The 20,320-nt window shown below is 41.6% G+C and overlaps 1 protein-coding gene across 4 annotated transcripts in view; it reads left to right on the top strand.

Annotated features, from left to right (window-relative positions):
* Positions 1-20,320, top strand: part of tanc1 (tetratricopeptide repeat, ankyrin repeat and coiled-coil containing 1) — a 132,244-nt gene that overhangs the window by 74,129 nt on the left and 37,795 nt on the right. For all 4 annotated transcript variants that reach the window (XM_004917689.4, XM_004917690.4, XM_018097469.2 and 1 more), the window contains 4 exons: positions 6,729-6,833; positions 11,539-11,669; positions 13,115-13,304; positions 17,480-17,743. In XM_004917689.4, coding sequence (XP_004917746.1) covers positions 6,729-6,833; positions 11,539-11,669; positions 13,115-13,304; positions 17,480-17,743 — 690 coding nt within the window. The remainder of the gene's footprint in view (positions 1-6,728; positions 6,834-11,538; positions 11,670-13,114; positions 13,305-17,479; positions 17,744-20,320) is intronic.

The following is a 20,320-nucleotide window of genomic DNA, read 5'->3' as shown; positions in this document are numbered from 1 at the left end:
CATTGCCACCGATTCATTTGTTAGCCTTTGTGCGTTTTCATTATTCTAAAGTCATAACAATGGGCAATTTCAAAAAAAGGTATAATATGTTTAACGACTGCAAGGAGCATTATCATCATTTTTTCATATAAAGGCAGCAAGTTCTGTAACTTAGAAATAAATGGGGTATTACATATCTTACAGAATTAAACTAGGATCTGAGGGCCGTAAACGCAAGAGCTCACAATCTAAAGTATTAGAACATATAGCACAGAATTCTTCAGGCTTCCTGAGTTGCAAGTTCTACTTTGATCTCCATAACAGAGCAAGGACCCCTTCGCTCATAGCAAGGTTATAGATACAGGTATGGGATTTATGATCTGCAATGCCAGGGTGGTCTGGTCACTAATGGGCACCTTCGTATTTTACCATCTAAAATCTGCTCATATAGATATATAGGCTAAAAACTATCCATATTTAGGTTTTGGCGTATGCAGGGCAGTATTAAATTGTACACTGGCCTTGAATGACAAATCGGACGTCCTTAGCCGCCGAGACGCTTTTTCATCGGCGTGTAACATTAGCCGGGGTATTAGCCATACATCATTACAGCATACATTGCTTTAAAGTCTAATAAACATCCAGCGCATGGAACAATAGATCAGCGACTGGCTGCTCCTTATACATTTCCCCCAGGGCTAATGTTTCATTTCTCATTTTATAGCAAGGGAAAAACTTGTTTTACAAACTGCCCCCTTTTCCACCCCCCCGTGCGATCGCATTACCCGGCCCGTCCATTAGCTATCGAGCTTAGGAACAAAATGACTTATAAAAATAGCATTAGCAACCACTTAGTTTCCCCTGAAATGTGTGAGAAAAATGCCAGTTGCACTCGTGTTATATAGAGTTATTCTGCTCTCCTGATTCAGCTGCATAGGGCACAGTTCTGTGTATTATTTATATGTATAGATCTCATAGAACTTTTTACTGCATTTTTGTTTCTAAATGATGATTTTTGTAGTTTGCTTACAAAGTGCAGATGTTTTCTTCGTTGTTTGGGAACTTACAGTTTAGAGCAAATTGTGGGACAGGGGCCCAAGTAAAAGGGAGACATTTATCAGCAATTGCAAACCCCAGTGTTTCTATATATCTATAACCTTGTTATGGGCTAAGGGGGCCCAGCCTGAAGGCCAGTTAGGGGGAGATTTGGGGTGAGTGCTTATTTGTGCCCTGGGTACCCCTGGAACTATAGCAGGGTGACTGTTACCCCAGTGTTTCTATATATCTATAACCTTGTTATGGGCTAAGGGGGCCCAGCCTGAAGGCCAGTTAGGGGGAGATTTGGGGTGAGTGCTTATTTGTGCCCTGGGTACCCCTGGAACTATAGCAGGGTGACTGTTACCCCAATGTTTCTATATATCTATAACCTTGTTATGGGCTAAGGGGGCCCAGCCTGAAGGCCAGTTAGGGGGAGATTTGGGGTGAGTGCTTATTTGTGCCCTGGGTAACCCTGGTACCATGTCCCATGTGTGTCCCAGCTTTATGGGACACCTGACTGGTGGAAAATCTAGTTGCTATGGGTTTCTAGACATGGTGCATATGTTGGCATCTTATAATATATTCATAATAACAATAATATGGGACAATTATCTACTATGCTGCATGTTCTGGGGTTAGATTGCAATGAATAAAATGTCACGCAAAGTAGTCAGGGCTGGGGCCTGTAATCTCTCTGAGGGGCATGTTGTGCCACAAGCCTATGGCCTGGAGCACTGGACATGGTGTTAAGTCAGTTATTTTGCCACACAAACAGTTCTGAAGGGGATGTGTCCTGCTGACAGTTTGAATGATGGATTAGAGAGCTGACAGCCTGAACCACCTTCAAAGAGAAAATCAAGTTACAGTTGCCACAAGTTCAGTTATCTTTGTAGCACAGGCAAGGGGGCATTGTCTGTCATACAAATTGTTTGAATGGCAGAGATTCATTGGAGGGGTATAGTGACAGCTTGGGGCAGTCTCACCGCCCCCCTTATACTCTAGAAAAAATAAACCCTCAACTTATTACCCAGTAAGGGAAATATACAGTGGTTTTAGCAGTGTTTATATACATTTCTGCAAGTACTCTGAGGTTTAACTGCCGTCTGTTTTTAAACTAAGCTTTGTATTTGAGGAAATAGCCAGAAAGCAAGTTGGCACTGCTGCTAATTTGTTTTTGAAATTAATACTTTTCACTTCTCTGAGTTAACCAAGGCTAATAGCCAGCAGTTGCCATTCTCATTCTCTTCTGAAAGGGTTTGCTGTTTAAACCTGCGATGAAATGAATTTATATCACATATTGGAAAAAGCATTTTTCTGTTTAAGAAATGTTTCTCCTTCTGTTTAAGAGAGACATTAATGTGGGATTCGTGGATTTTTCTTATTTTTTGGGTGTTTTTAAGATTGTTTCCCCTGCACTTTTTTACCTTTTTAAAAAATTCACCTTTTTCTAAAATGTATGGATTTTTTTTTTTTAGCCAAACAGGGAAATTGGAGCTCCTTCATGTTTGATCCTTGTGAGGTAGATAACTAAAGTCCCAGGACACAGATATCCCCTTTTGCACTCCTGGTAACAAAACAGTCACAACAAATGTTGAAGGGAGGGGTTTGTATACTGGTAACCTATCTAGCTCGCAAGGAGCAAACATGGAGTTCCTCTAGATGCCCTTTTAGGGTCAAGATATAGCAAAAACCATAGATCTTTCAATAAAACAACAGGCACAAAGAATGTTGAGCACAAACCCTAACAAGGGGGTATACTGCCCCTTTAACGGAATCTTGGGGGCAGATTTATGAAACTTACAACCCATTGCATCAGAAAAGCAAAATGATGTCAGGGCTTATCAACATTATTTCCTGTACAATCATCCTTGTATCTTACACAGTTCAGGCTAAAGTGATTTTTCTATGTTCCCAGGAGTCACTTTTCTGCTTCTTTGCGCTTGGTGCTCATTTTAGCTGAGGAGCGGTGGGGCGTCCGGAAGTGAAAACATGCAGAAATAAACACAATACCCCGTCCCTTGGACTTATCAGTGGGAACCGGCAGTGTCATACGACTGTCACTGATTTGTAGCTCTGACAGCAACCCTAGCGAACCCTCCCAAATGTGAGAATATTCCCCCAAAGAATGCATGAAGAATGCGTGTTCATGCTGCCAATGTGGAATGTATGGCCTTTAACTCCCAGGGCTGCGCCTTGCTCCCTGTTTGCTGAGGAATCAGCTTTTCACATATTTCCCCTAAATATTTACACCAGAAATGTTTATAACAGTGTGAGCTTGGGTTTTCCTAAACATACAGTAATTGTGTGCTGAGGGCTGTGATAGTCTAAGGCAGTTTGCAATTGCTCTTATTTATTATTAATATTATTATTTCTTTGTACAGCTCATATATATGGATATATGGTATATTATCCCTTTAAACCGATAATAAATTTGCTGAATGTGAGACTGAAAGGGCTGATGGGGGGAAAGTCGAACTATTTCAGTTATACATAAGGTCCCTCCGAGGGGCTCCCTGCCACCTTGCGAGCCATTCCTGGTATGTGTAATGGGCAGCACCAGGTGCCCCGAGTCACTCAACCTAAACAACTGCAAATATTAATAACAAGCGAGGCCATTACACAGGCATTGCTTTTACCATAAACAAGGGGGGGAAGCAGATGGATATGGGAGATCTGTATGCGGGTAATATTCTTAAAGGGGCAGTTCATCTTTAAGTTAACTTTTAGTAAGTCATAGTAACTTCTCAATTAGTCTGCATGTTTAATTTTGTATTGTTTTTAAATTATTTGCCTTCTTCTGACTCTTTTCGGCTGTCAAACAGGGGTCACTGACCCCGGCAGCCAAAACTAAATTATTATTATTATAGTCTCTCATTCAAACTGCTGCCTGGTTGCTAGGGTCATTTATGTGCTGAGATTCCAAACTGAAGAGTTCAACGAAAAACCTAAATAATTCCAAAACCACAAATGCTAAAAAATGAAGACCAATTGCAAATTGTCTCAGAACACCACTCTCTGTATCAAATGAAAAGTTAAGGTTAGCAGCCCCTTTAAAGCAAAGACCTGAGTGGCCATTACTAAGAAGGATAAGTATTCTGATCTCGCAGGTTGTGCCTCTACTAAAGGACAAATCTGCTCTGGTTGTGAGTAAAGCCCAAACCTATTACTGTAGTGTTTTGAATTTAAGGGGAAAAAAGCGGTAACTATTTACATGCAGTGTTGGCACTATGAGTGTATTACGGCTGCAGAGCCGGGCTTGTTAATTTATACTGTGTTTGTATATATTACGGTGAATATAAATTCGCTGCAATGTCACTGTGGAGCTGTGGAAGCTCAGAACTGCCAAATCCAAAGCAACGGTAACTGTAAGCAAAGGTAACCCAACTTACTATGTTACTATGTTACTATGTTTGTATGCAACTGCTACCTTGCAGCTCTGTTTTTTCCGCTAGAACAGGGCCCCAAGCAGGTACGGGCTGCCAAGGAAAAGCTAAGCTTCCTTAACGTGGGCACATATGGGTCGATAAAAGCTGCCAACTTGGTCCTTATGAATTGTACCATGTCAAGACGGTCAGAGTCAGACTGGCCTGCTACAGTACCTAAGGATCTTATGTAAACTGCAAAAAACTGGCATAAACCTCTTACACTTTGCTCCAGAATGGGGAACAAAGACCTGTAACTCTCCCATAAATACAGTACTGTCTGGGCCTGGCAATGCTGGTTTTTATATAGGGGTGGGCTTCGGGATGGTACGTGAGCTTACTCTTGGAGACCCCACTAATGTCAGATTTGCCAGCTTCATGAGGGCCAAGAGGCTCAAATTGCTACAGAGCCCTGTAATTTTCAACTGGGCCCAGACTGCAAGAGCCATTGCAGCAGGTAAGCAGCAAGGGTCCTAAGGTGAGCAGTTTTGTGCCTCTTAGTGCTATTGCACTTTCACATGGGGCAATGGTAAACAAAGCCCTCCATGCTTTATCCACAAAGGATTGTGGGTAAGATTAGAACTTAGGGGGGCCCAGACCCCATCATCAGCAAGCACACTGGCAAGACCTGCATTCTGTATTGGAATTGCGCTTGCATTTGAATTAAGCACAATGATTGCAGGTCTTAGCGTGCTGTTCTCTCACTTGTCCTATAGATGGCAGTGTGGCCTTCTGCTTTCTTCCCAGGAAGGCATCTATTGTATTTCTAATTGCTTCCAGTGATTGTTCTGCATTCCTGTCCTCTTAACATCATTTAATAAAGTAAGAAATAGTAACATTTTATTGTCCTAGTTAAAAAGACAGAGAATTAATGAGCCTCAGTTATGGGTATCCTCTCCTGTTAAGCAAATGCTCATCGGCTTGAGAAACCAGTCAGTGACTTTCATGTAAGTTAATGGGCTGCTAGAATGTATGTCAGATGTACACGCACACTGTAAGTGCCAGTTCCCATGGCTTCATATGATATATGATCCTGCAAGTTGCCTTATTAGCCAGCTGCTGGGAGAGTAAATGGGCTTGTGTTTTGCCACAGTACATTACAGGCTTGTAGGAGGGGGGACTGTGACCCCTAAAGCTCTATCAAAGGGTTGAAATCTGTACTTTTTATGTTGTATTGATTGTAATTGGGTTAAACTCTAATCCGTGAATAGTTAAAGGAGTCCCCTGGGTATTGGCGGTTACCCATGTGTGGGACTATTTGGACCACCTTATCTTACCTTACCAGGAATTGGTAACCCTACCCTCTCTTATTCACTTTCCATTCCAACATTCAAACCATCACCTGGTTGCTGGTGTCAGCGACCTGTCGTGTGATTTTATATATATATATATGTATATATAAATATATATAGCAGAGTTTTCACCATGGGACCTATTGGACCCAGTCGCTGCTCGCTTCTGAATTGTAAATTAGCAAAGCTTTTATTCAGAGCTGGCCTGCGGGAGTGCAGAGGGTGCTGAGAGTTGTAGTTCAAAAAAAACAGTGAGAGAAGAGGTCACTTTTGGGTTCCAGGTAAGTTACTATAATCACAGGTGGGTGCCTAATATTTGGTGTCCCCAAGGTGATTTTATCTTTCCTTCTAAAGGGAATGTAAACCCGAATCCCACAGCCCCATAAAGAAGCATTCAAAGACTGCCTTTTGCTACATTATTTCAAGGGACAGAACCAGCAGTGCAGAAAAAGAACAGACAGACACTGTTTTGCAAAAAATATAAAAACTTTAAACCTGCTGAAAATGTTTAATAAATGTACATTGGGGATGCTCAGAATGGGAGTTTCATGTATTAGTCAGATGCATGGTTGGGTTTACAGCCCTATAAATATTAGAATGCACAGATTGTGCAGAAGCAGCAGATTTATAGGGAGAAAATATAAAGGAAGGAAATCCCTGAAGAGATGCATTGTGTGAGTGGCACGTTGCTGGGAATAACAGTGCAGGGCAGGAAAGTGTTACAGAGTGGCACAAAGAACAGAGCCATTCCCCCTTTTTGGATCCTATTCAGTTTCCTTTTAGAGGGCTAATTGCTTGTCATTTTCCCTGGACGTTTACATTCCAGCAGGCAGCTCTGAGACAACACTTGGCTGTGGGCTGGTAGAGCCGCGCTCTCTCGCTCGCTTGCCGGAGAATTCCCCCCTCTCTCCTGTGAGAACCCAGGCAGTGTCCCAGTGCCGCTCACTTGCGTCCCATCTGGAACAAATAAGACATGCCCCAACCTTATTCATTGCAGGATTGCTCAGGAAGCCCAAGTATGTGGAGAGTCCCAGAGTGCCGGGAGATGCCATCGCTATGCCATTGAGGAAAGTCTCCGAGCTGCCGGATCCCAACCAGAATGGTGAGTTCTCTATTTTGTAACCCTGTCATTTCACATAAACGGCAAAAGAAATGCCCTCGGGGTGGTTTGGGGGCGAATGTGTAAATAATACTCATGGCTAAGGAGAGAACATGTTTTATGGCACTGATGGGTAGAATTTGGGCATTAACTCCAGAGGTAGGCATCTTTGGATAGTTGCTGAACTACAGCTTACAGAATCCCCTGCAGAACATAATTCAGTGTCATTCAGCAAAAGTTCCAAGTGGCGGTTTAACCCCCTGTGTACTGTTTAAAGCATTGGCAGCGCAGGGTTAATTTCTTTACCTATAGCGTTTTGTGCCGGGCACCACCGTTGTTTGCTAGCTCGAGGCTGTTGTTCTTGCCCGTTGCCCCATGCATGGCTCATTGTGAGGGAAACTAGACTTTCCTGTCAGGGCACAGGGAGGGGGCAGTAATATTAACCACTGTACAAATTAGCAGCTTCTCACAGCCGCCCCGATGAAGCCGGCCACATGTGCCTCATGGTTCCCATTCCTTCCAGCCTGTCAGGCACCTGTTGCTGCGAGTCTTGCGTGCTCCGAGAGGCTCATGTGTCAGGGTTAACTCTTCAGCTGCTCCTTGGGTCTAGCAGCAGCGCCTCTGGCAACAGAAGAGTTAACTGGGCTGGGCTGAATTGGCAGCGGGAGCTAACACTTTCTCTACATTCTTAAAAGGGAAAACTCCATTCAAAGGCTGTTTCTTTGCACCATGAAAGAAAATGTCGTTCTAAGCAACTTTCCAACCTACATTCATTCAAAATTCGCAGTCGTTTATAATTTTCCTTGCGATTGTTCATCCCTTTCAGTTCTCCTCAAGGTTGGCTTCTGCTACACTCTTTCAGGAGTCTGAACCAGTAGTGCAGAAAATATATAAAGCCAGACAAATACTGCTTTGAATAACAATTGCATTTAGAATTAACATTTAAAAAGAATTAAAAAATGAATTAATATCATTGGAAAAGTTGCTTAGAACTGCAATTTCTTCCAGTGCGGTAAAGTTTTTGGGTGGAGTTCTCCTTTAAAGAAATGCTATTACCAAAGTGTAAGCTCCTAATATGAGAATGAACATGGCTAAGGGAGTCATTTATGCACAGGTGAATGCAAAATCTGGCCCCTTAGTGCTCATTTGGCTGAATTCACCTTGAAGGAACTAAACCTGTGTCTTGTATTTACGTTTGGAAGCAAATTCCATTGCGCTCACTTCCTGTTGTGGATTCTAAGAGGAAGTGAGGAGTGCATGGGAAAACTGCTCCTTATAGGGGGATACAGTGTTTGAATTGAGAAACCATTGATAATCCATCTGATGGCAAACCCCAGAACCCCCATCTGAAAACTGACAGTTGTAGTTGTTCAGCTGCATTGTTAGTGGCATATTGGTTAAAGGGGAAGTAAACCTACTATTTTGTGTATGAAAGAAGGGAAGAAACTAGAAGAAGAAGAAACTATTTAAGAACCCAAGATAAATAATCTGAATAGAGTTATACAGGTATGGGACCTGTTATCTAGAATGCTTGGGGTTTTCTGGATAAGGGGGTCTTTCCATAATTTGGATCTCCATACCTTCAGTCTACTGAAAATGATTTAAACATGAATTAAACCCAATAGGATTGTTCTGCTTTCATTAAGGGTTAGTTATATCTTAGTTGGGTACAAGGTACTGTTTTATTGTTACAGAGGAAAAGGAAATCATTTTTAAATATTAGAATTACTTGCTTATAATGGAGTCTATGGCCTTCCTGTAATTCAGAGCTTTCTAGATAATGGGTTTCCGGATAATGGATCCCATACCTGTATATTTGTGCATCAGCTAAATGTATGTAGGGGCTGCCGCCGCCCCATGTGACTTTATTCCGGCACAATCAATGAGATATTGGCCGGTGACACTGGCGGGGAGGATCCTTAGCCTGTGTGGCCTCTTTGAAGTTCCTTTTTATTCCCGGGGTTAATGAATTCCGCTCTGTAAGTTGGCACTCAGGCCAGCATCTCCAGATCTGACAGGAAGGCAGACGTCACCGGGGTCCAACTAATGAATGTGTATGTAGCAGCGGGACAGGACAGGACTCGCAATGAGCCACTTACAGCTCCTGTGCAAGTAGCCTGCCCTTGGCGGCATCTCAATTAGAAGGAAGAGCTGCGAATGGGAATGGAATCTTCCTCTCCGTGCATATTAAGTACTGCTAGACAGGACGTGCACATTTAATTGCTGTGCCGCAGCCCTGAAGCCTGGATATTGTAACTGTTATTTAAAGTCCCAGATGAAGAACGCGTCAGAATATGTACTCTCGTAAAATATACTGTACGAGCGCTCCCTTAATATAAACCTCCAAATAAAATTCTGCCTAATAAATGAGAAATGTCATTCTAAGCAACTTTCCAATACACATTCAGTAAATACAACAGTACAATGGTTTTAAAGTTATGTGTCCATGTAATTTCAATTGGAAGCTGGGTCAGTCCATCTTTTTCCATTTTCTGGTTCTCCCTCTTGAAACAGTGTGCAGGTTTATTAATCAGGTGGCTTCTGCTACATTGTTTCAAAAGTAGGGATGCACCGAGTCCACTATTTTAGGGTCGAGCCAAACCCTGAATCCTTTGCAGAAGATTTGGCCGAATAGTGAACCAAATCCTAATCCTGAATTACATATGCAAACTGCATTTTGCACGTGGTGAAAGATTTTCCACTTCCGTGTTTATGTGGCAAAAAGTCACATGATTTACATTTGGATCAGTTCAGCCAGAGGCATAGATTTGACCACATCCGAATCCTGCTGAAAAGGCCGAATGCTGGCCAAATCCCAAACCGAATCCTGGATTCGCTGCATCTCTATTTGAAAGTCATAACCACCGGGGCAAAGATTTGAAAGGGACTGGCAGATACTTCCATTTATAGCAGTTACATCGACACCTTTCTGCAAAGTAGGGTGCAGCTGTAGCAATGGTTGCCACCTATTCCGGATAAGGTGTCTTTCCATAATTTGGTTCTTCATACCTTAAGTCTACTAAGAAATCAATAAAACATTAATTAAACCCAATAGGATTATTTTGCATCCAGTAAGCATTATTTCTATCTTAGTTGGTATCAAATACAAAGCACTGTTTTATTTTTACAGAGAAAAAGGAAATCAATTTAAAAATCTGGATTATTTGATTAAAATTGGGTCTATGGGAGCTTTCTGGATATCGGGTTTCCAGATAAGGGATTCCATACCTGTATTACAATGTGCTTGCCAGTAAATTTGCCTTTGCCTCACCTCTCTGAACGTTCCATTCCTGACCCCACCTATAAGGCCCTCCATGCCCTTCCCACAACATACAGCTGCCCAGTCCCCAGCCCTGAGCCACTCATTCCCATTACTACTTTTAAGCAGGTAAAGAAAGGCAACCCTCTGTGCAGGCAAATCTGATCCACTTCAGGAGAGGCAGAGATTTCTTTGCAATTTTAAATCATAGCGTGTATATGTAGTGTAGTGTAGTGTGGCCAGCCCTAGCTAACTAGCCTTATTATGAATATTCTGCAATGTGCCACAAGGGGATTCTGGGATTTGTAGTTCAGGTACATTTGGTTGTGCTGGTCAGATTAGTTGGCCTGGCTTATGTGAATAATTTATGTCTAGACCCATAATTAGAGTTATTTTTCATAGTGGGTAATTCAGGGCACTAACATGGTAGTGTTCTTACTAGGGTGCTGCAGAATGCTTGGCAGAGTTACTATATGCAGGCACAGCCTAGTTTCTCAGCTTGTGAAGGCAGCGATAATGTATTTCTTAGTTGGAAATGTGTAAAGATTAACACGCTTAATGCAGAGATTGGCAGTAATGAAAGGATTGGATTCTGATGTGTACTATCTGGGGGTGCTTTAAAGGCTGTCCCACTGTGCCCCTTAGTTATCGATAGAATTTGGCGAAAAACATAATTATTGAGAAAATAATGAAGAATTCAACTGATCAAAAACCTCATTATCAATGCAAAAGAATCCACCACTGAGAATCCTGATTCCCAGCTTTATATCAGCCATCTTGCTGTTATTTTACATACGGTGATTGTCATTTTGGGGTTATTATATGACACAGAAATCAGACATGGGGATAAAGGACAGACTTGTTCAGTGCTGGGAAACTTTGCTTAAAGCTCCCAACTCCAGTTGGTGGAATGAAGAACATGGAGCCAGATTTACACAGATCATCTGGGATTCTCTTTGGAGATTTTTTTTTTTGCATTTTAAAGCAGTTGCTGGCTGTGGAGATTTAGCGAGAGCTCCCAGCATGCCTCATCCTTTATTGTATATTACATTACTCTGGGATTTGTTGTCCAGCAACAGTTTGGTTGAGCAGCAAAGTGCCGCAGGGGTTACCACCCATTAAATGGCCCCTATCTGTTCATTTAGGGGGTCAGATTACCTGGGATGTTGTTTTTGTGATCTTTGTACATCATACTATCTTAAGCCAATTAGTGGCACAAAATGGGTGTTCCAGTTATTAAGCAAATCTCTAGGCCTGCAGACAGACCCCACCCATTGTAGTGTATTTGTGCTTGTGTGTTGGGATGTATAGATGGGGTAGTGTGTGTGTCTGTATCACTTTACCATGGATTATATGGAAAGGTTGGCTCCCCCAGTGAAAGTGCTGCCCCTGGTTGTGCAGCAGTGAAAAGCCCATAGGGTAATGCTTTGTGTGTGTTTTACCCCTTAGAAGAAGCACTTGAGAAGAAATTGGGCTGTTCTCCTGCAGCGCAAGAGCTGATGACTCGGTTGGGATTCCTGCTTGGAGAAGGGATTCCAGCCACTACCAGAGGTCCAATGGATGAGAAGGCTGAAAATATGGTGAGTCTAGTGTGCAAATCATGGCACACATATACACTCACACATACACTCACACATACACACACTTCTTGTCATTGTAACCATCTTTCTGAGCATAAACAATGTACAGGAGAAATTCCTCCTACTGTAATATATATGGATATTATATTTATCACCATAAAGAGGCAGGAAGCCTCAAGCTATTCAAGCTTAATTCAGTTGTGACACAAGTGACTTCATTAGGCAGCTATTATAGCCGATGACATCACTTCATTGTAATTAACTGTAACTGTAAGTAATAATAATTTTGCTCTATTATGTATGCAGATCTTAAAAGCGCTATGATATTACCTAAGCATTTCTTCAGTCGTGCATTAAAGGGGCAGTGCCCTTTCTAACATGAGCGGAATGAATTGGACTTGTGCGGAATATTATTTTTGTATAGCTTGTGATTTCTTGCTCTAAACAAGAAATGTTAAAGGGTATGCTGTAGACATTTATATTCTTAGACAATTTGCATTTGGTGTTTATTTTTTAACTGTTGTAGTTTTTCAGTTGTTTATCTCTCTTTTCAGCAGGTCTCCAGTTTGGTATTTCAGAAGCTATCTGGTTGCTAGGGTGTTTTAACCTAGTAACCAAATAGGGGTTTAGATAAGAGACTGGAATAAGAATAGGAGAGGGACAGAATAGAAAGATAAATAATAAAAAGTAACAATAACATTAAGATTTAAAGAGCAGTGGTTTTGGCTGCTTGGGTCAACAACCTCCATTTGAAGATGGAAAGAGTCAGAAGAGGAAGACAAAAAAAATCAAAAACAATTAAACAAATAAACAAATAATTAAGAAGACCAGTTGCAAAGTTACTAGGAACAGGACATTCAGTAATGTACTAAATGTTAACTGAAAGGTGAACCACCCTTTTAAACCACTTTCTAACAGCCCTCTGTATAATGAGTTGCTCTGAAAACATAACAAAGGCTGTGGCTTATGGATGGAAGGGGTTTGTTTATACAGAGATAAATTACCCTGTTAGGAAAGTAGTTTTTTTTTTTTTAATTAATGTTCAACACAAGACCTTATTCTAATAGGTACTTAAACACATGCCTTATGTCAGGATGTTCCCTGAGGAACCAGTCTGCCGTATGCCCTGGAGTGTGTATTATATATATATATATATATATATATATATATATATATATATATATATATATTCTTCTCACATTGTCTGTGTTAGTAGTGGAAAGATTAATAAAATAAACATAAGTCTGAATTTACTAACTACTCAACACTACCCAAAGAGATATCCAAGAGGAGAATTTGGGTAGCCGTGGTATCGCAGTGGCAATTTTGTGCCGGCCATTAGGGAAGGGAACTGATTGTGCTGTTGCACGCAACTGTCACTATGGAAGATGCAGCATTCTATACCTTTAGCCTTGTCATGGCAATTAATTGCTCTTTTATTACAGTGTACAGTATCAAGTCATGGAATAAGCCCTTGCTCAACGCTGACGAACAGCACGGCGTCCCCTTGCACTGCCAGCCCTTGTTCAACCCTAAACAGCTGCATCAGCAAGACAGCCGCCAATAAAACCAGTCCTGGTGGAACCATCAGCAGCCCCAGCTCCACACTGGAAAGCAAAGACAGTGGCATCATAGGTAAGCAGCTTAGTAATGTGATATGCCACCACCGTGTCCCTGCACCTTGAGATTTCTTTTGTCCTATTTAAAATGAGCCCATTGTATAGGGCTTTACTGCTACCCCTGGCTGGAGCCTTTCGAGCAATCTGGGAAAGAATACAGGGATATTTTCTTTTTATTATTCTCTCCCACATGCCGTTTTGTACATAGCAACTACCTAAGAGGTCTCTGGAGAGGCGACGATTAAGGCATCACTTACTTGGCAAGTGAACTTGATCTTTTGTAGAGGTTTAAGACTTCTATGAACATGGAATGATGTTAATAGACTATGATTGTACAATCAGTCACTTAAATGTATGGGCATGGTATTGACCAATAATATAGAATTAATTCCCTTGCTTAGCTTTCTATCTTATTGTTTATTCACTTTACTATGAAGATTATTTATTACAATCGGAACCAGGAGTGTTCATCCTGCACCCTCCGGCTGATGTTTATGTATCAATAGACATTGGCCACAATATCTGCTGGAATAGATGCAGGCTGGACATTCCTGTTCTGTGCAAAAGAAAGAGCATCAGTCATGTTTTCCCCATGCAGAGTAAAGCTGGCCATAGACGTACCAAACTTAATTTTTATTGGTATGTGTATAGTGGCAATATCAGTGTACTATCAATATCAGACTGTTCAGGAATGGGGCAGGTCTCAGCTTCTCTTTACTCCTTGCTGTTTTGATCATTACAGTAGTAATGTTATCATACCGTGTGTCGTCCCTTTGGCAGAGAGCATTCCCAGTTAGCCCCCGGTATGGCCACGGTAACAGCAGGGAAACCAGTGATGTAACTAACAGCAGGTAAAGGGGGCCCATATGGTCATGGGGTCTGCTGTATGTTTCAACCACCGCCATCCTTGTCACCCATGCATCCGCCGCAAGGAAATGAGCACTAAAGGGAGTGGTTGAGGGTATGAGCTGTGCCCATTCCCCCATGCGGGAAAGGACATTATTTATTTATTTTTGTGGTATGGCCCGGTTGATTGTCAGGAGAACTAAGGGGAACTGATAACTGTAGAGGGTTGGTGGTTGCAGAAGTGTAGAAGGCCCAGGACCCCATGGGTCATCTTCAAATGTTTTGGGGGCTAGCAGATATCCCTCTTCCGAGTGACCGGCACAGTACATGAAATATAACATTTAAAATGTTTTACAACTGTTTTCAGCAGGGTTGAGGGAAGCATCAATTAATTTAGACGTGTTGGGAACTCAGAGTAAGGATAACTGGTAATCCATCTTTCACAAAATGTGCTTTATTATGTCAATGGAATAGAATAGAATACTGATGTTTCCCGGTTAATGTACAAGGAACTTACCTAAATGCAGTTTCTTTGCATGGGGCCTAGACCTAAGGGATTAGCAAATACCCCATGTCTCTAGCACATATTTCTAGTGGTACCACCTCATTAGTTGGTGTAATCTGCCCAGCCCTGACTGAATCTGAGGCATACATGCTGGGTGTAACTGGTAGCCCTGCCGTACCATGGCACACATACTTATATAGCAGATGATGAGTTTGATGAAGTTCAAACATTTGCTAAAAATAAATGATGACAAAATTCTGTGGGAAATGAACTCCTGCCTCTGATTCTTACACCAACACTTTTTCCCACCAACGGAATCTCACTACATTTACATTACTGTTTCAGGGAACCAGAAATCCAGATCCATTTTTTTTTGTGCCCACTAATAGCAGCCCCACAGAGGAACCAAAGTCAGGGTCGTGAAAGGGAAAAATAGAAACCGAGACAACTGCAAGATCGTAAAATCCTTGTGTCGATTGAGGCGAAACCATAGGAAATAAAATGCACAGGATTATCTTCCCAGACGGGCTAAAGCGAAGATTATGCGCTGGGATTTGGCTAGTGGAGCTGTATTTTAATATCATAAAATTGTTTGTGCCAGTGATATAAAGAACAGTAAGAGGGCTTTTGGAAGGCAGGAAAAGCTGCTGCCAAGTTCTGTTTATGATCAGAAAACGTGACCATATTGTGTTTGAGAGATATATATATATTTGGGAGATATGTATATACACTGTATATACATTGTACTTCTGAATGATTTAGGAAGGCTTTGCTGTGAGATCCACCTGTTATCTATGCTATACAATAATATATATATATATAATTATCGTAAAGCATAGATAACAGGAGGATCTCACAGCAAAGCCTTCCTAAATCATTCAGAAGTACAATGTATATACAGTGTATTGGCATTCCTGTGCTCGAGCAGCACCCAAGCTATTTAACATTGTACATACCAGGGACAGGCTTTTGTTGTTTATCAGCTGTTTAAGACAGATTAGAAAAAAATTTATGTTACCATACATGGGCCAACCATGTGCCCTCTGTGCCTGTTTGGCCAGCGGGCCAATTGGAATTGAACGGAGAGCATACAAGGAGACATAAACAGTATGGCTGCCTTCCTATTGTGCACCATCGATCAGAACAAAAGGGAGAGAAGCTGCAGCTTCTGTCCACTCTCTTATCTGCTGATGTACCACAGTACATAGATACTGGTCAGGCTCATCTATAACAAACTTTCTTGTTGAGGATATTGGGAGCTGAAGTCTAAAAGAGCAGGAAGTCAGAGGCCGGGCATTTGTAATGTAAACTTCCAGGATTAAAAAGAAGACAAGTGATCATCATCTCTAGTTTCATGTCTGGGATTCCTTTGGAAAATATCATTATGAAAATACTAATTCCCTGGATATTAAACTGACTGCAGGTGCTGGCAGTTACACCTCTTGGCAGCAGGGAGGGGCAGGGTTTGGCATGCCTGAACTATGGAAACGGGGGTGTTATTAAAGGCCTACCAATGCTGCAGGACCAGTACAACAAGCATGTGCTTCTATTAATGCTTAGGTATTAAATTACTTTATACTGAATACTCTGCTTCATGCTGGCTCACAGGAACCAACTTAGTTGGACTTGAATTCAGCTGGGTTGTGTATAGTAGAATTCAGTCTGCTGGACTGGAAGTAAATAGAGAAAATACTTCCCTCATTTAAAGGAATAGTTCATATTTAAACCAACTTGTATTATGATATTGACATTGACAATTTGCAAATGCTCTTTTTTTGTGCTTTTTGACTTTTTTTGCTGCAATTCCAGCAGCTATCTGGTTGCTAGGGGCCAATTTACCGTCACTAACAGGTAGTGGTTTGAATGAGAGACTGGAAGATACATAGAAGAGAGCCTAAGAAGATTATAAGCAATATAAGTAACAATAACATTGTAGCCTCATAAAGCAAAGATCAGTGACCCCCATTTGAAAGCTGGAGAAATGCGGAAGAGGCAAATTATTCAAAAACTATAAAAAGTTTGAATAGGTCATTCTGTGATAATAAAAAAAAAGGTTAAAGCTGAACCGGCAGTAAAGAAAGGGACAGACACACTTCTAATTGTAAGTGCTGCAAGCTTTTAATGAATGTATACTAGAAAGTTTCTAGGAATTACATTTTCTTTCAATAGGCAAAGATATAGATTTGGGTTTGCATCCCCTTTAAGGGTTTCCAAAAAAAGCAGGTTATCATAGTGCACAGCTATAGGGTTTGAGAACCATAAACAATAACTTCATGAGCAAAACAAGTTCACTGTATGCACTAACCTGTGCTGCCAGAATGAAAATGTGTAGAAAAAAGTTATATATGGGTTATACTTTCCCTTTAAAATGTTGCAGTTCACCCGTAGGCCCTGAATGTTCACACAAGCAACCCGTGGGAATCGCTCCTGAGTAAAAGCATATTCCTCCTGAACTGCTTTCTAGCCCGAAGGCTGACAGCCCTGCAAGCTTCATACATATGTATGTTAAAGTGGCAGCCATCATATTATTTATTTACACTGGTGTGAAGCAAGGCAGGTTGTACTGCTGGGGAGGAGGGAAACTATCTGCTGGGTTTTGTAGCAGGGCGACCGAATGATAATCTCAGTGTTGGTTGCATCACTCCGGTATAACAGGTATTAAATCAAGTCACAACAGAAGTTCAACCACTAACAATCTGCTCCGAGTGCTACAGCTTTGGACTGCCGCTCTCTCATTGCTCTGCAGCATCTCACTTTGTGTTAAAGGATAAAGTCTAAAGTCAATGGCAGCTGTTCACCTGTTTGCATTTACAGTAACCGGTTTATTCTTCATCCTTCAGCAACCATCACAAGTTCCTCCGAGAATGACGACCGCAGTGGATCCAGTCTGGAATGGAGCCGGGATAGCAGCTTAAGGGCTGGGTCCCATCACCAGGGGATGATCCATGAGCGGAGGACGGATAACTGCTCACCTGTGGTGGAGGAAGACACCTGCGCAACGGCGGACTGTTTAGCGAAGATCGATGTCCCCCATGCAGAAGGCCCGGTTTCTTACATGCAGAACTCCAGTTCCCTGGTAATGCAGCGGCCCAACTCTGTAGCAGGTATGTGGAATATGCATTGCATTGATATTGGCACCTTTATCCTTATGTGTATTATAATCAGTTATCTGAATATCCAATATTTACCTCTAGCGCTTGCCTACCTTGCAGATGAGTAAGACTAGTTAAAGAAAAAATCAGCACCACATTTAGAAAATTGGATGACAGTTGGAAATTGGATGTCTATGCAGGCAGTCAGTGGTCCAGTTGACTGAGTGAATAGCTGGTTTACAACATAGCATCTAATTTATTCAGTGGGCTGATGTTCGATGGGCAGCTTAGCATAAGGCACACAGGAATGTCAGCTGCAGGGGTCACTTGCTTACAGCTTTCTTGCAGTTTCCACTTTTTATTAAATATCAACTTCAGTTAAATATCAACTTTTCTCATATTTTGTATTGTTGCTGTTATTGTCTATAAATGTGTGAACATTTAAGGCAGTGGTCAGCCTAGCCCTGCAGGCATTTTAATGTTCTGATTGGCTACCCCTGGCCCAACTATGGCAGTAGGCACAGACATTCGGAAAATAGTTTTACGCCCTTTTAAGCAGAATTTCTGGTCTGCACATAACTTATTATTGGCTCTCCTTCTGGGTAAACATACAGTACATAATAGGAAAGGGGTAGATACAGTACATAGCTCTATGAAAGGGCATATTTATAGACTTACTAACCACATAAAAGTGCGGCACTGTGTCTTTCATTGATGTATTTGCTGACTGGTAAATAGGGTAACAGAATCTCATGTATCCCTTGGCACCTAGTGCCATTTCCCTGTGGCTGAAAAGGTGGGTACGTTGGCTGTTACATCAGCTGGGTGACAATTTTTAACAAAAAAATGTGTTTCTTGTTTTGCCTAAGGCTTGGTTTTTTCCTACCAGCATTCTTCTCTGCATTTGGGAGAGCTTAATATTTTTAGTATATTAATTTAATAATAATAATTTTCTTGCATTCCTTCAGGATGAGCCAGCAGCAGCAGCGCTAGGATGTGGTGTCTTTTTGGGAAGGGAACAGAGTGATGGGAACTGAGTAGGTGTGGGCTGTACTGTTTTCTCTGTATATTGCTGGCTTTAGAGTAGGAGCTGAGGCATGTCTTTTGCTTTGTGTACAGGGAGATGGGTTGGTTCTGGTGTTGGTCCCCTCCATTGGGCTTAAGCAAATCGATCGTATAATAGAGAAGGTGAATAGGCTTTTTAAGTGCAATGGCTGCTGTTTTATGAATGGGCGACGCCAACAAAACTTGTCACGGTCAAGTGGGTTGTCCTAAACCCCAACAACATGGGCTTCCATGTTTTTTGCTTTGGGTGAAGCTTTCCCATATGGCTCTGTTTTATTGCTTTCAATGTAGAAAGCTCCAGCGTACTTGGATAAATGCAAATAAGCAGTTCCATGAAACATGAGTGAATAATGGAGCAGAAAGGGAATCTAAAACCTTTCTTTTTTTTAGGTGTGTTCTGTGATGTTTGCTCATGTCTTAGAATCTTTCCTCACTGACACATTGCAGTGATTGCGGTTAGATGGTTTTGGGGCTGTACCAGGGGGCAGGCTGGTATCTTTTTATGACTATAGGAAAAAGTACTTGAAGAAATGTTGCAGTTGATGTTTCCCTGTATTGAGTGGCTAGCAAGGCCTCAGCTGATGCAGAACCTCTTATGTTGGGGGGGGGGGGGGGGGCAGCGTGAATGCCCTTTCTGTAATCTGGATGTTCCATTGTTGGCTGATATCAGTAAACACTAAATAGATAGCAATGAACACTGGGCATAACACTTTGCTAGATCATTGAAATGGCATCTCCTTGGCATGCAGTCAGTCCGACAGCCCCCTGGCCATCCGCTTTAACTACTGCCCTTAACACTCCAATAATGTACAAGGGATATATTAGTCTGAAAATGCAGCCAAGTTGGAACACGCTTCAGATAGGTATGATAAAGGCTTATTTGGAATATAAACCTGATTCACTATTTAGCCTTAAGTTATCTGACTCATGAGAGTTTTATATTTTATATACATTTAATATAATGTAATTGTAAGGGTTTTAACTGTAATGCTTTAGGGTTCTATATTTTCATAGAGGGAAATAAAACTACAATTCCTAGCATCCGTAACCAGTTCATAACCAAAGATCTGTGGGTTTGTAGTTCCCAGTAGCGGGATAGCAGGGAATGTGACATTGCTGGGAGAAACATGAAGTCATGGGGCTTCCTAAACTGCATTAGAATAATGGATTCAGGGCCCTGCAGACATACAAATCTTTCTTCTTGAGAATAAAATTTGTCCTCAGTAACAAATCATTTTAAGCATGCAGCCAGTTCTTTCATTTCCCTTATCTAATCTTTTTATTTCAGGCCACCCACTGCTCGACAAGTAGGGAAACCAGATGTAAACAGCCGCATTATTAATACTGTACAAAGGGGACTATAGGGTACCTACCTACATGCAGAGTTGTCTTTAGAGATCCCTCCAGTTATGTGTGGGAAAGTTCAGTATAGTCATATATGTACCACCAGGCAGCCCTCCAGCACTTGTAGTAGTGAACTGCGACTGTGGGATAGCAGGTATAGTAGGGAGAGATGGTGCCTAT

The sequence above is a fragment of the Xenopus tropicalis genome, chromosome 9 (assembly GCF_000004195.4).
Source record: "Xenopus tropicalis strain Nigerian chromosome 9, UCB_Xtro_10.0, whole genome shotgun sequence".
NCBI lineage: Eukaryota > Metazoa > Chordata > Amphibia > Anura > Pipidae > Xenopus > Xenopus tropicalis.
This window is presented reverse-complemented; position numbering and strand designations above follow the sequence as displayed.